The 16,765-nt window shown below is 42.4% G+C and overlaps 2 protein-coding genes across 5 annotated transcripts in view; one reads left to right on the top strand and one right to left on the bottom strand.

The window, feature by feature from the left end:
* dkc1 (dyskeratosis congenita 1, dyskerin) overlaps positions 1-16,441 on the top strand; it is a 95,820-nt gene extending 79,379 nt beyond the window's left edge. The window contains exon 14 of the mRNA XM_060832689.1: positions 16,364-16,441. Within this exon, the coding sequence (XP_060688672.1) occupies positions 16,364-16,426 (63 nt within the window). The 3' untranslated portion in view covers positions 16,427-16,441. The remainder of the gene's footprint in view (positions 1-16,363) is intronic.
* The window catches only part of mpp1 (MAGUK p55 scaffold protein 1), a 74,210-nt gene extending 57,668 nt beyond the window's left edge, over positions 1-16,542 (bottom strand). The window contains exon 1 of one of the 4 annotated variants that reach the window (XM_060832690.1): positions 16,137-16,542. In XM_060832690.1, the coding sequence (XP_060688673.1) occupies positions 16,137-16,265 (129 nt within the window). In that variant the 5' untranslated portion in view covers positions 16,266-16,542. Of the gene's footprint in view, positions 1-2,114; positions 2,136-2,321; positions 2,381-16,136 lie in introns of those variants that run through there. The other 3 variants (XM_060832691.1, XM_060832693.1, XM_060832694.1) reach the window with 3 other exon arrangements.
* Between the last annotated feature and the right edge of the window lie 223 nt (positions 16,543-16,765).

Genomic DNA, 16,765 nt, shown 5'->3' with positions numbered 1-16,765 from the left:
TTGTATATGCTTAGAAAGAAAATCTTAATGTGCCCACAAGCTTAAAAGATTGACCTTGCATAAAAAGCAAATTAAGAGAATAGGTTGATCGGTGTATATTGTCTTACATCACACCCACATACCTTTCTTCTTCAGCAGGACTGAACCCAGGAACAATAAGCAGAATTTTCCTGGCCCTGAAGTAGGCTTAGTGGTGGGAGAGTTGGAAAAATTATGGAGGAGCCATGTTGAGGGGGCCATCCAATGCATTCCCCATCATTGGGATGTTTTCCAGGAGCAGCTTGGGAATCTAACTGGCTACTGTCTCCACTGAAACGAGCAGTCAATTAAAATAGTTAAAGGTACCAATTAGAGGTGATTTTGTGTCTTCACTCGCATTTGGCAACTAGCACACTGCATGTGAGGTTTCCAGCACAATAGAGGTAGCCAAGGGTCTTATGTCCCAATGAAAAGGCCATGGGCATAAAGCCATTAATTGCAACCAATCCTTATCCAAAAGGAGGGGTTTCCCCTCCACCCAAAATAATCTTGTCAGCCTAGTTTTTTCATTAATTTTGCTATGAAGCTTTAGTTTTTAAGGATGTTTGAAAAGGATGTGCAAGCGTTTACATTAATTTTAAAAGAGATCAGTTCCTTGGTCCTTGTGAGTTAGCACCATTTGGCCTGGATACAACACCATTAAAAGGAAATGTTAAGATATGGTGTCCTATAGACACAAAGGAGAGGTGCACACAGAGGACCTGGAGGGCGAAGGTGATCAACATACAAATGCAAACAAAGAAGAAGCAGACTGAAGCAATGCGAGAAATGCACAATATTTAAAGTAAAAGGAGCAAATCTGGAAGAAGTGAATTTTTTTGTTAGTTAAAAAGGAGACAGGAATTCTTGCCGGGACTGTATGAGCTCGCTAAAAATGTTCAAAATCTAGAAATCTGTACGAATAGCTCAAAGATGATAAACAGTTAGTTGATTTCCTAGAAGTGAGCAAACTATGAACCAGGGCATTTTTGAGTCATCAGTTGAAAAGGAATTCTGCAAAGCTACATCATTAAATTGTTGTGAGCCAAACGTTGGGAGGGTTTGTAGAAGAGTGCCCGGTTGATGGTAATCATCTTTGAATAGTACAGGCAAAACTGCTGTCAGAGAGGTCTCAAGACCAGTCCTACATGAATGAAGAACAGTATGTTGTGGAGCTGCAGAGCTAAATTGTGCTGGATTTGCACAGGGATCGTGTGGAATGTTTGAGGTTGTGCAACATATATCTTTGTTGTAGTGAAACTTAAATGAGATTTACCGTTTTTTAAAAGATCACTTGATGTTAATTGATATTTAATTTACATTAATATTACAGTAAGGAGTTCTTAATTCAATAAAAGGGTACAAAAAGAAAATACTTGTTGTCAAGTTCTTCATTTGGGCTTCAGTCAGTAAACCTGGTTACTTTGGTTCCTGGATCTCTCACAGGAGTTGTAACAATTTCAGCATTCAGCTGGGCGGCACAGTGGCTCAGGAGTTAGCACTGCTATCTCACAGCACCAGGCACCTGGGTTTGATTCCAGCCTCAGGTGATTGTCTGTGTGGAGTTTGCAAACTCTCCCAGTGTCTGCTTAGCTTTCCTCTGGGTACTCAGATTTCCGCTCACTGACCAAAGATGTGCAGTTTGGGTGGATTGGCCATGGGAAACGCAGAGTTACAGGATGGGGTGAGTCTGGATAGAATGCTCTTTGGAGGGTCAGTACAGATTTCATGGGCTGAATGGCCTGCTTCCACACTGTGGGTTTCTATGATTATTGTGCAGGCCAAAAAGGATGCCTATAAATTGAGGTACTCTTTGCAGTTCTAACCTACTCAGTAGTGGTCACCTCTCCTGGGAGTTGCTGAGGGTCCAGTACTGCCAGCCTTCTGACTGGGACTAAAGCATTGAGAATCTTCCTGTTGTCTTTAATTGGCTGGAGAGCAAGGAAGTGAGCAATTAGGAGGTCACCTCCCAGAACATCAATGGGCCAATGTCACTACTGGCAAGTGTGAGCTTGACCTATCATTTGGTCCTGAATTCAATATCCCTAAATCCATGGAAAATCCAGCCCACTGTATGTGCTTAGTGTGATACTTACTTATGTAACCCAGGGAGATCTTAGACCTTAGAGGCAGGAATCTGAACTTGAAATTCCATTTCCGACTTTGCTCCTCCTAAACCAAAAATACAACTGGTGTCTGAAGGTCCTTCACTACTTTCTACATAAGGCACAGTGCACACTTTCATGAAAATATCTGGAGTTATTGCTTTGGCACAGTAAGGATACAACTCAATAAAGTATTACCTGTCCAACAATACCATTCCATTGTACTTGTAAATCCCATGTAATCAGCAACTGTATAACTGCAATAGAGACAATAAAACACATACATTTTAGCAATATCAGCACACTCATCAAGGCTGGATATATTGGCCACAATATTAAACTTAGAAATATATGCACGGAAGATGTGAGGAAGCTCAAAAAGGTAAGGGGTACAGATGTGTTCATCTGCTTTCTGGCCAAATGAACAGCCAGCCAATGGTGAGCTGGAAGACTGGCAGCAAGCTATTACCTGTCCATCGTCCTTCCCACCTATTTGCTGAACCAATCTTGATCAATCACCTTCATCTACCTATCAAACTCTCAGCTACCCTCCTCCCAGCCCCAACCCCTCCCATTTATCTCTCAGCCCCCCTGGCCCACAAGCCTCATTCCTGATGATTCTCCTCTCCTCAGATGCTGCCTGCCCTGCTGTGCTTTTCCAGCATCACACCCTCGACTCTGATCTCCAGCATCTGCAGTCCTTACTTTCTCCTAGCAAGATAACACAGGCAAGCTCCCTTTGAGAGAGTCCCCAACTAAGACTATGATGGCTTTCAGTGAGGGATAGCTGGGAGATTATGAGGCAGATATAAACTGGAGCTGTTGGCGGAGATTGCTAATTGAGGATGAGGGAAGAAAAAGCCAGTGATCAGAATTGAAACACAAGCTGAATATTAACTTGAGGAAGTGGGAGGAACATTAAAATGCACTTACCTGAGCCATTGGGGGAAGTTGCTAATTGCAGTTGAGGGAAGAGAAAGCTAGTGATTAGAAGAGAAACACAAGCTGAATATTAACTTGAGGAAGTGGGAGGAGCATTAAAATACACTTACCTTTTTGCAGTTAATAGCTCCTGTCTCCATTTTACTGTGGGGTTCTCTGAGCCAGTATATTTTGTCCACTCTAATTGCCCTCAAAATGAATGGTTGACTAGGCTTTCAGATAGCAGTTAAAAGTCATAGAGTCTTAACAGTTTGGAAGCAGACCCTTCAGCCCAACTCGTCCACGTCGACCAGGTGAACTAATCCCATTTGTTTGCATTTGGCCCATATCCCTCTAAATCGTGCCTGTCCAAATATCTTTTAAATATTGTGATTGTATTCACCTCGACTATTTCTTCTGGCAGCTCATTCCATTTAAACACCACCTTCTGCGTGGAAAAAATTGCCCCTCTCACTTTAAACATATGGCCTCTTGGTTTAGGCTCCCCCACCTGGGGGAAGAATCTCGGCTGTTCACCTTATCCATGCCTCTCACAATTTTATAAACCTTTACAAAGTCACCTCTCAGCATCTTACATGCCAGGGAAAAATGTCCCAGCCTATCCAAGCCTTTCCTTTAATTCAAACCCTCCAGTTGTGCTAACATCCTTGTAAATTTTTTTTTCACCCTTTCCTGTTTAACAACATCCTTCCTATGGCAGGGCAACCGGATTGTATGCAGAACTCCCAATTTGGCCTTACCAATGTCTTGTGCAGCTGTAACATGGCGTCCCAACTCCTATATTCAATGCTCTGACTGATGAAGATGAGCCTTCTTCACCACCTCGTCTACCTGTGACACCACTTTCAAGGAACTATGTACCCACACCTCTAAGTCTCTCTGTTCGATAAGACTCCCCAAGGCACTACCATTGACTGTGCAAGTCCTATTCTGATTCGTCTTACCAAAATGCAACCCTTTTCATTTATCTAAATTAAATTATATCTACCAGTCCTCAGCCCACTCGTCCAGTTGATCGATATCCCATTGTACTCTCAGATAAGCTTCTTCACTGTCCACTATACCATGAATTTTGATGTCCCCTACAAACATACTAACTATGCCTCCTATAGTCCCATCGAAATTGTTTATATAAATGATGAACAACAGTGGAACCAGCACAAATCCTCCTCTAGTCTGAATAGCAACCCACTACCATCAGCCTCTGTTTGGTCAATTTTGTATCCAATTGGCTAGCTGTTCCTGAATCCCACGTGATCTACCAAATTAGATTACATTAGATTAGATTAGATTAGATTCCCTACAGTGTGGAAACAGGCCCTTCGGCCCAACCAGTCCACACCGACCCTCTGAAGAGCAACCCACCCAGATCCATTTCCCTCTGACTAATGCACCTAACACTATGGGCAATTTGGCATGGCCAATTCACCTGAGCTGCACATCTTTGTGATTGTGGGAGGAAACCGGTGCACCCGGAGGAAACCCATGCAGACACGGGGAGAATGTGCAAACTCCACACAGACAGTCGTCCAAGGCTGGAATCAAACCTGGGACCCTGGTGCTGTGAGGTAGCAGTGCTAACCACTGAGCCACCAAGCCACCTCATCAAACACATTAATATGGATCTGACGTCACATGCCAGCCAGACCAGGTAAGGATGGCAGATTAGTGAGGCAGATGGAATTTTATAACAAACAATAATAGTTTCATGGTAATCATTACTGAGATCAGCTTGCAATTCCAGATTTATCAAATGAATTTAAATTTCATCAGCTTCCATAGCGGGATTTGATCCCATTTCCCCAAAGTTTAGCCTGAGCCTCTGGATTTCTGGTCTTGTAATATTACCTCTCCACCAAAAAAATGCTGATTTAAAAGATAATAAAGGGGTGGATACTTTACATGAGAATCTATCTGTTGTAATAAAATTAACAATGCGCGAATACATATCAAATTGGGCGTGTTTCTTTTTTTATGGTTTGAGGTATATCTCTTGTGAATATGTTGCCCTTGTTTCCTTTCCTTGGGCTGATTCTTCACAAGGAATGATTAATCAGCTGTAAAACAGTCCTCCCAACAGGGCACTATTCCAGATGCTTGTAAAGATGGTCTTAAAAGTAAACTGGCAGTGTTGCTGAAACCTTAAAAATAAATCACTAGGAGTAAAAGCACATTTAGTGGATTCCTTGATATGAATAATGAAGCATCCCAAGGATTTGTTTTAGAAACTCTCTTGTTCTCCATCTGGAGATAAACTCATCAGGACGTTCCGACCTGAAATGTCAACTCCTTTCTCCTCTGATGCTATTTGACTTTAGTTTTTCCCAGCCCCACTCTGACTCTCAGTATCTGCAGTTCTCACTATCACATCAGAAACATGGAGACAGTGAAGTCTGCAGATGCTGGAGATCAGAGTTGAGAGTATGTCGCTGCAAAAGCACATCAGGTCAGGCAACATCCGAGAAACGGAAAAATTGACATTTCGGGCCGGAGCCCTTTATCAGAAATTCTTGATGAAGGGCTCCAGCCGAAACATCAATTTTCCTGCTCCTCATATGCTGCCTGACCTGCTGTGCTTTTCCAGCAACACACTCTCACATCAGAAACATGTCTGATTCTCCCTACCTGCTATCCACATACACATTCATTCAGTAAGTATCACTGGAACATGTACTACAATCTCTTCTCGAGCACATAGGATACCATTATCACAACAAAAATAATCTAACTCTGAACTGTATCGTTTAAAGACTCACTTGATAAATTCACGAGACATTGCAACTCTAGCATGCCCAATCTTTGCAGGGATAACCTGAAAACAAACTTAACTACTGCTCCTTTTGCTTGTCTGTTACATGGACTTGCAGAAGGTATAATTACAACTAATATAGTCAAATATAACTCTATGATTAAATTGACTCATAGCAAGTACTGCCAATGTAACCTCAGACATTTGTGGCATGTTTAATTCAACCTACCATTAGTCATGCTATCTGCACATGGGTGAGGAAAATGTAAAAATATATTTTGAGAAAGAACCTAGCTTCCTGGGTTGCATAAATTCAGGCATTTCCAACAATATAAACTTTATTCAATGTGACCCATTGTTCTTGTTAGCTGATATCAAAACGTAGAATATGTAATCCATAATAAGTACATTGGAAAATCTCCAACTATTTATAAACCTGGGCTCTTCATCTTGACATGGTTATGAAGTTGTTTGTGAGGGTATAAGAGTATCACATTACAGGTTTGTGATGGACTGAAGAAACTGAGGTTACTTGCAGATAAGATTAAAATGAAACTTGGTAAAGGTGTTTCAAGTCATCAAAGGTTCAGACAGAGGAAATTAAGAGGAACTATTTCCAATGGTTGAGGGGCATAGATTAAAAGTGAAACACAACTAAATCAGAGATGATATAAGGACAAACCTTTGTCATGCAGCAAGCAGTTATAATGTGGAAATTACAGCTTAGAAAGCTACAGGTTCAATAATAGCCTTTCAAATGGAATTGGATCAATACTTAAAAAGAGAAACAATTACATGTATGCCGAAATGGGCCAACTGGATTGTTCTGTAAAAGAACCAATGCAAATTTAATGGGTTCAGCGATGAACTTTTCTCTTACACTATTCTATGGTTCTATGACTTGAGTAATGATTAATTATAATTACTTACTTATAATTATTACTAATAGCATAAAGTGTTTGATTTTCTGATTCCTAGTTTTCATTGCATTGAACAAGCGGATCTGGAGAGAACACTAAGACATCAGAACAAAACATTACAAATCAGGATGTGGATCTTAGACCATGCTTCTTAAGAAGATATCAGGACTATTCTCAAGTCATTGACACCTGAGCCATGTGGAACCATCTAGAAACACCAATGCACAACATGCGTGAAAAATACTACAGCTAAGAATGCCCACCAGTACCAAACCATCCCCCATTTCTTTCTCAGTTGACACATGTATGAGATCTACCTGGCTAATTTACAGTAATCTAAATTTAGATTCTGAAACAGAATCTAAATCAAGGAGCTTATGGTGCCAAATAGGATATTGAATTTCTATAAATTGTGGAGCACATTAGGGATATCGTCTGAACTCAATCTCAAACCTCAATGTCTTATAACAAGCAAAAATTGAAAAATGGAAAGCAGTCACCATACCAAAATTTAAAGGAGATTTATCTGTAAAGTTCTATTAGTTCAGTACATAGCAGACTAAGGTTTATCTGCTGCTGGTAATGTCTACATAATTCATTCCTCATCCTGCTGGCAAACATTTTCAGCACAAGGAAGTCAATTTTTGCAATACTAGGGGCCAGCCCAAGTTAGAAAAGTGGCAAGTGTGAAAGTGATGTTTATGTTGCAGTTGGAGCCAATGCAGGAAGGGAGGGTTGCATGGTAGTTCCTGCACCAAATCCACATACATCAGCATTTCACAACTACACTTAATTTTTTTTCAGTATCCACAAAGCTTTGGCTTCTTCATACTATTTTGATACCATAGTTCACAGCAGTTTGAGAGCTCAAACCAAACGCACAGTCTAAAGTGAGATGGGTCTAAACGTTTGACATACTAGCAACAGAGATCTTTTTTGGGTTCTATCAAAATTTAGTCCCAATATTAACTTTAGCCTCCAATAGCCTTCAGACAAATGGTTGAATGTCCACACAGGGGTTATCCCTCGGGGAAAATGCCAGTATATAAGCCCTGAAAGTGATCTCAATAACCTTGCAGGAGTGGTCTAGGTTAATGAATGCATCTTCAAAACCCATATGCTGCTTACGAGACCACTAGCTTCACATATTGCTGTATTCACCGCGCATTCTTCACTCATACGCCAGCAGTTTCTACTATTCAGGTTGCATACTCGGCATTCATACCCCTCACCTCACCTTCAGTTAACACTGCTATAAGGTTCACGCTCATCTCATAAATAGCACATGCGTCCAGCTACTCAAGTGTGACAACTACACCAACCAAACAGTTTGCGTGGCACCATCTCTCCCTCTTGCGTAGGACAAAGTGGCACCCAATTGAAGGTACAAGAGGTAACCAGAAGGTGACATCTCCTCACTCCCATGGACAAACTATGCAGGCCAATATCGGACACCCATTGCTGTGATCATCTATTTCCATCTGCAGCGACAGTAAATGGCAGTCCACATATAAACCTATAGATTCCCATAACTTCCTGGATTACACCTCCTCCGCCCTGTATCCTGCAAAAACTCCATTCCGTTTTCCCAATTCCTCCGTCTCCGTCTGACGAGGGGACATTCCATTCCCAAGCATCCCAGATGTCCACCTATTTTGAACAACGTGCTTTTCCCTCCTTGTCATCCAGACAGCCCTCCACCACACCACCTCCATTACCCGCTCCACTGCTCTAAACCCCACCTCCTCCAAACATAACAATCCTCACTTGTCACCCCACTAGTTTCCCATCCAACGGATCATCCTCAAACACTTCCACCAACTCCACCTAGATCCCACTACCAAGAACATCTTCCCCTCCCCACCCCTCTCTGCCTTCTGCAAAGACCATTCCCTTCATCACTCTTTAGTTCGTGCCACCCTCCCAAGGAACCCCTCCAAACAGCACCCCCCTCCCAACCAGGTACCTTCCCCTGCAACTATAAAAAATGCAAAACCTGCTGGTACACCACCTCCCTCACCTCCAGCCAGAGGTTCACCTGCCTCTCCTCCAACCTAGTTTACTACATCCGGTGCTCCCGATATGGTCTTCTCTACATTGGGGAGGCCAAATGTCAACTAAGGGCATATATTTCGCTGAGCATCGCAGCTGGGCCCATAAGGGCCAGCCTGACCTGCCAGTCACCGCCCATTTCAATTCCCCTTCCCACTCCCTCTCTGACATGACTATCCTCAGCCTCTTCCATTGCCATAGCGAATTAGACCACAAATTAGAGGAACAACACCTTATCTTCCTCCTCGGCAGCCTATAGCCTGGAGAACTCAACACTGAATTCTCCACTTTCAAATAACCTTCCCACGCTTTTCCCGATTCCCTTTCCAGCCCCTTCCCCTCCCTTCCATTCCTTTGACCGACCCTTCCTTGTAGCTATCATGCAGATTCATCCTTCCCATCGACCAACCAAGTTGTACCCATCACCTGTATTCACCACTCCGCCCCTCTCCCCATCCATAACCTTACCCCCTTCCCCCTCTTTAGCTACAGCTCTGCCTACACCCACCTCCAGTCCTGAAGAAGGGTTATATCCAAAATATTGACTTTTCCACCTCCTGATGCTGCCTGGTTTGCTGTGTTCTTCCAGCCTCTTGCTTGACTACTCATAACTGTGACCAGTGGCAGGACTGGAACTATCAAAGATGACAGAATCCTCATACCCAATTCCTCTCATTCCACTTCACCCTCATTCCACAGACTCTTCTGATTTATGAGTTGCAGATAGTATAAGAGCTCACTTCTTCCTTCCCTCCTCCTCCTCTCCTGCACAACAATTTTAACTTGCATCTTTCTCATTTCAGATGCCTAAGAACTGCAACCTAGCCAGGCATTGGCTGGACGGGAAGATGACAGAGAGGCTGAAGTTGACTTCACACAGAAGAGGTGTGATGTGTATTCACAGAGAAGTATTTGATGCATAAGGAAACTTACCTGAAATACTGTGCTCAAAGTCAATGACCACAACATGTCTAGCACTAACTTTACACAGGGCTTTGAGGGGAGTTGGAATCTATCCTTTCCATTGTGGAAGTGGTGGTCAACTACATTCACACACATGTGGATCCAACTACAAAGCAGCATCTGATGACAGATATCTCTGCTTTTATTACAGCAGAAACAGCAGCCTCCAATGTCCAATTGCTGCAGTGGAAGCTCAGCTTTTTGCTGTGCAAGTTCCAATGGCTGTCATTTGGGCCAGAGATTATGCTGCCCATAGGGTGTGCAGGGTCTTACAGCAAAGCCAGCAGTCTGTTCTCCAGCACACTCTGATTAAGGCAATTGCCCCAGGAAAGTGGCAGTGGCTCCATCCAGCACACACCTGCTCCCCTCTCAGGCAGACAGCATTTGTAATCCCCACTACTGCCACTTTGCCCTTTCTGTCTAAAGCTGAGCCTTCTTGGTTTCATTCCTGATGAAGGGCTTATGCCCAAAACGTCGAATTTCCTATTCCTTGGATGCTGCCTGACCTGCTGTGCTTTAACCAGCAACACATTTTCAACCTTCTTGGTCTACAGCTGCTCAAGATTATCCTGTAAGCCTTTCTACAGGCTCTCCCACTGAGAATCAGCAGCTTTCTGCCAGTCCTGCTAATAGCCACCAGTGCGGTACTGCATCAGACCATCAGGCAAGAAAATGCATAAAATTAAATCATTTACTTCGAGATGCAACGTGTATGGTTTTATTTATAAATCTAGTTTGGAATGCTTATTTTGTGATGGGTTTTGGTTTAACATTGTTGTCAATAAATACTGTGATGGTCGGTGACAGAAAGAAGATAAGGTATGAGGCTGTTGGAGAACTGGAATTGGAGTTGTGGTTATTGGTTGATTCAGATGAATTCTCCATGGGAAGACCTGGCTAGAAAGGGGCTTTCATGGTTCCTCGAGCTCCTCAGTCTAGCAAATAGTTGGTGACAAGGCATACAACAGATCACCATGGGTCTTGACAAGCCATTTGCTCAGTAACCCAGGGCTTAAGAGCTTGGTCCAGGCAGCAGAAGCAGATTTCCAACATGGTTATGGGCTGCATGATCACAGTTTTACTTTGAATGCACGTGGCACATGTCTGCACAGGTAGCACACTGGAGACATCAGCAATGTGATAGTGTAACGTTAAAAGATTAAATTGGAATATCTCTCTGGACATTAATATTACATCAAAGTGTTAAACTGCAACGACTGAATACATTGGAAGTAGTTGGGGATGACAGTCATACAGGAATGCACATCACCCACACCCCAATTCGACAGTCATCTGCTACTACTCCCCTACTATTATCAAATTAAATTATCATTCAATCTTACATTCAGAAATGCTTTGTAGCCATCCCCTGAAGCTAGGTATGTCATACTTGCATTGTCTTGGTGAAAACTGAGTCAGGAAATCATCTGCACAACGAGTCCGCAGAATTAGGGCATTAGCATTTGCTGTATCTCCGAGGATAATGTCATCCTACCATTGTACTGGGGTAACATGTGACTGTAAGGCTGGGGGTAGTTTTGAGTGGCATGTGACTATGGGAAAGTGGCCAGAACATCTGTGAGCATGACCAACTGACCTGTATAAAGGGGATGTGTTTTCTTTGTTCAGGGCCCCACTTTGACTCGGCTTCGCACGCTTGCAAAGAGTGTAAAAGGGGGTCACCTAGCCTGTACAGGTTTTAATAAACGTTAACTGGTTGCAGAAACTGGTGTGTGCGAATTGCATCTTGTGTGTGAAACATTGGGAAAGGAACTTAACATTGTGTTGCCAGTTGCTACCATCTTGTTTGTCATGGTGACTCAAGTGTAATTGGCACAGTATGAGAATGAACTGTCCCAGTCATTGACCTGCATCATTCACTGCCAATGGTCATAAAACCAACCAGCCATTGACAGAGTGGAATCCCTATTGGTTCTTGTACAGTGTGAGTGTTGACAATGGTGTCCACAAAGCAATGTGCAGTTCAAAGGTACATTGCACTGTCAGTGAATTAACAATCTTAACAAAGCTGCGTGGTGACTCTGCCTGTTTCTCTCTGGCAAGAGAATACACAACCAAAATATTTCCAGCTTCAGCCTGAATGGAGGTAGGCATATAAAAGTTAATTGTGGCCTCCTTCACAGTCATTGGTAAAGCGGTCCTTGACCTACGCTGAGGTTGGAGTCCTTGGTGTAGATTTTAATGAGATTTCTCTTCTTGAAGTGAAAACAATGTATTTGATGTTAGTGGCTGTGAATCGGGAAGGTAAATTGCTCTCCTAATGATTTGATGGATACTGCCCTCCTATTGAGACATCTTCTCCATGTTCTGTCCTCTTCCAGTTATCTTGCACTTTATACCTCTGTTCATTCTCTAAGTCGTGCTGTATTCCAAGAGGAATGGCTACTTAATACTGCAATGTCGTGGAGCACCTAGTTTGTCTAGGAGCCTTGCAGTCAGCAAAATATCCTTCAGCATTTGACACACAATTCCCTTAAATGTTCCCAATTTTAAATAACCACATGAAGGACTTTCATTCTCAACTTCTCCTCTCACTGAGAGGTGGTGACCTTCTGGGTAAATCATCACCTGTTATTTTTCCCTCTCTGTCTAATGAAAGGGGGCCCAATGGTCTGGCAAGACTTTGATGACTTTACTTTTATTAATTATCTAGATCTTGATATGCATGTGGAAAATTCCAAATTTGCAAATGACATGAACTGCGGAAGTATTGTAAACTGTGAGGAGTAGAATAGAGAGTTGCAGAAGAACATAGAAAAGTTGGTGAAGTGAGCAGATAGGTGGTAGATGACGTTTAATGTAATAAAGTGTGACGTGATGCATTTTGGTAGGAACAAAGTGGACAAACAATACAAAATAAGAGTGTAAGTCTTAAGGAAATGCAGAACAGAGGGCTCTGGGTGCATATGTCCATGGATCTTTGAAGGTGGCAGGGCAGGTAGATAGGGAAGTTTGTAAAGTATATAGTATCCTGGGCTTTATTATTGGGAGTGTGGATACAAGACTTACGAAATTATGCTGATCTCATACAAAACTCTGGTTAAACCTCAGCTGGAGGATTACGTGAGCATAAGAGGTCAAAGTGCAGAAGAGGTTTACAACAAAAGTTTCCAGGAATGAGAAACTTCTGTTATGTGAATAGATTGGAGCAATTGGGATTGTCCTCCTCGGAGACAGTGTAGTTATAGAATTATAGAGATGTACAGCATGGAAGTAGACCCTTTCGTCCAACTCGTCCATGCCGACCAGATATCCTAACCTAATCTAGTTTCATTTGCCAGCACTTGGCCCATATTGCTCTAAACTCTTCCTATTCATATACCCATCCAGATGCCTTTTAAATATTGTAGATATACCAGTTTTCACCACTTCCTCTGGCAGCTCATTCCATACATGCACCACCCTCTGAGTGAAAGAGTTGCTCCTTAGGTCACATTTAATTTTTTCCCTCTCACTGTAAAACCTATGCCCTCCAGTTCTGGAATCCCCCACCCCAGAGAAAAGACCATGTCTATTTACCTAATCCATGTCCCTCATGATTTTATATACTTTTATAAGGTCACTCCTCAGCCTCTGATGCTCCAGGGAAAACAGCCCCAACCTATTTAGCCTAACCCTATACCTCAAATCCTCCAACCCTGGCAACATCCTTAGAAATCTCCATAAAGGAGTTTTCAAAATCAGGAAAAATTTAATAAATTAGATCGTGATGGATTACTCCCACAAGTGAAGTATTATGAAAAAATGTGAGAAAAATATTTTGAGTGAGTGTTTTCAGACTGGACTGCAGTACCAGACAACACGATGGAGACAGGTTCAATTGAGATATTCAGGAGGGCATTAAATGATTATTTAAACAGAAAAAATGTGAAAAAATATATGCAAAAGGGAGGAAATGGTATTAAGTCATAATGCATACTGAGAGGCTGGTGCAAACACAAAGGGCAGAATGGCCTCTTTCTGCATCACAACATTTCTATGATTTTATGATGAGCAGCATCACAATTTGAAACATGAAGGTCAATTGCAGTACCCTAAAATGGTTCCCAATGTTCCCAATTTCTCATCCTAATTCTTTTGTACGAGTTATATCAGATTTATGTGTGGGGCTGGAGCAAAACAAATTTAAAGAAGTAGCAACTTCAGTTCATTCCTGGCACTTTCCAACTACACAGGAGAACAATTGTGGATAGATCTTCAGCTTTAAATATCAACCAATCAGAGGGAACTCTGATGAGGAGAAACACATTACTGCATTAGAACACTGCTGATGTTTCTTCCATTTAAAATTAAAGTATGAAAAATACAGCATCTCATACAATTTAGCTGCACTATTACATAATATCATAATGCTTTGATCTACTACAATACATGATAGAGACACTGAACAAATCTGGCCACTAACACCAATAAAGGAGTGACCACATTATTTTTACAATGAGACCCATTTTGATGTTTGTTGCTTTTTGTTTACCCAACCCTTATTTTTCACATCTAAATGTTCTTGTGGGGTCAACTGGGTGTCAGTGGGCCATTTCCCTTGGATATCATCACATTCCAATCACCCTTTCTCTCACCTGGCATCCACACAGCAGACTTTTCAGCTATTTAGCTGACCCAAAGCAAGAATTCTAATTGATTTTCAAACCTGCCCTCCCCAAAACTTAGTCCAATGATACAAGGCCAGCTGTGGCTATGGCAACTTAATAAGTACTTCCAAACCTGAGCCCCTCCTGGTCAGCATTTATCCAGGATCACATTGAACTGTTAAACCATTGGATTCTGAATATCCCTCATAGAGATCCTTCTTCATGAAAATTATGCACATCATTCCTGATATTTTCTTACTTTTACACTACAGACCGCACTGTTCATTTATAATTCAGATGTGTATCCTCAATTCTTTAAGATTAAGATTCTGAACCCTAAATTTCCACAAATCTTAATGTTTCCTAGCAATTTGGCCTTAATCTGCAAAACCCCTGGGACAGACCACAATCAAAGGATGAGTAGTCCTCAGAGTTTGCTGCAATCTCCTCAGTGCAACTCCATTCCAAAACTATTCTTACTCACCAGCTCCTCTATTATTTTTATACCCTGCTCAGTTGTTTCTGCCATCATTTTGATGACAGTATTCCATTTCAACCAGGCTTATATTTGCATAAATTCACCACTTATAAATATTCTTTGTTACTTCTGTGACCATGATAACTTCAGTTTGAAGCAATCCAAGATCCTCCATTTGTAGAGCATCCTCCATAACCTTTAGATATCCCAAAGTGCCTCACTGCCAATGAAAGGTTTTGTAAATGTAATTGCAATTGTGATGTGTGAAAATGTTGCTGTTAATTCGCGCACACTGGTATTCCACAAACAGCTGAACATGAAATAATCCGTTTTTCAGTGATGTTGGTTCAGACACAGATTTGGACTGGAACACTGGGAGAATTCTCCCTGCGTAATGCCATGGGATTGTTTACAACCACTGGAGAGAGTGGAGGCTGTGATTAGCACGAATCATCCGGAAAAAAAAAGAGAGAACCCGGTAATGTACTAAAGATTCAAGCCCCTAGATTATGTGCTATTCCTCCAAATAAAACAGTGACCACATTCAAAGCATTCAACAACCGAGAAGCTCTTTGAGATTTCTGATTAGTGAAAAACACTAGGTAAATTATCATGTAAATCTTTTTTTCTTCTTGCCTGTAGTATCGGACACAGAGACCACATTGTTTGACACAAAGGAGGCTGCGCGACCACTCAGCCAAGATCAAGTACTTTCTGACCTTTGAATTATAAGCAATATTACAGTGTTACTTCTGTCCGGGACAGGAGTTCAGCCAAATCAGTTCTGACTTATCCAGACAGCCCAAGCTGAGGGGTGCAAGCCCTGATTATTTCTCAGTCTACGCATTGACACCATTCTTAGGGAAGTGAATGTACATACTCTGTAGTCTACAATGAAGTGAGATGGCCACTGTATTTGCCGGTTCCTGCTGGGAGAGATTTACTGTTTGTCAACCAGAAAGAACGCCAGTTCTGATCAATCACCTACCTACAAGTCTCAACCGAGACACTAACAGCTTCCCACTGAGCAGCCCACAACAGCACGCTTGCACAGCAATTTAATGATGCAGGCTATTCTTAACCCTGACCAATGGAGCAGCTGAGCAGGGAATTACCCAACCGACTGGGAAAGGCGAGCAGCACACGCTCTGTTTCCACCATCACAAACACAAGCAGCGGCTCGGGCTGGAGATGAGGACAGGAAAAGGGTTGATTCTGGGTGTCTGGAAACAATAAAGGAATACAGTTTGTAGCACAGGGGAGCTGTTGGGAAATGGCCTGAACGCGAAGACTACTCACCTCAGCCTTGCCTTTGCTCTGCAGTAGCTGCTCCAAGTACAGATCAGACAGCGGGGTCCGGCAACTATTGATACTCTCAAAGGCAGCGAAAGGGCCAAGGGGCTCGCTCTTGTTGGACTTCAGAGTCATGGTGAAGTAGCTGTCAGTTCTCCTGCAGTGTTTTCAAAAGAGTCCCCCTGGAAGGCTGCAGTAGCAATGCAGCCTGTTACTCTGACAGACTGGAAGCAAGAAAGAGAGCTGGCTGTGCGGAGCTGGGAGATATACCCCTTCCTGGATACACAAGAGTCTAAAGTGCAGCTCAGATGACAGATTGCAAGGAATGTGATAGGTACAACAAATCCTCAGTCACGCCTGAAGCAGTTATAAGTGAGCGGTTTTCCAGTTTCCTCTCTCTCTCAGTCACAGAGTCACAGCGCGCCTGGACTGCACCAATCTCCCGAACAGGGGAACATTCTCTCAAAACAAGGGCAGGTACGGAATTGATTTGAGGGAAATTGTGATACACCCCTGCAAGAACTTATTCCGGACAGCGTCAGATGGTGGAATCAGCCCAATTTTTTAAAGTACAGCTGACATCTTTGAAATATCACGTCACTTTTTTTATATACAAAGCTAGATGCAGCTTGAAC

Source organism: Hemiscyllium ocellatum, chromosome 11 (genome assembly GCF_020745735.1).
Source record: "Hemiscyllium ocellatum isolate sHemOce1 chromosome 11, sHemOce1.pat.X.cur, whole genome shotgun sequence".
Lineage (NCBI taxonomy): Eukaryota > Metazoa > Chordata > Chondrichthyes > Orectolobiformes > Hemiscylliidae > Hemiscyllium > Hemiscyllium ocellatum.
This window is presented reverse-complemented; position numbering and strand designations above follow the sequence as displayed.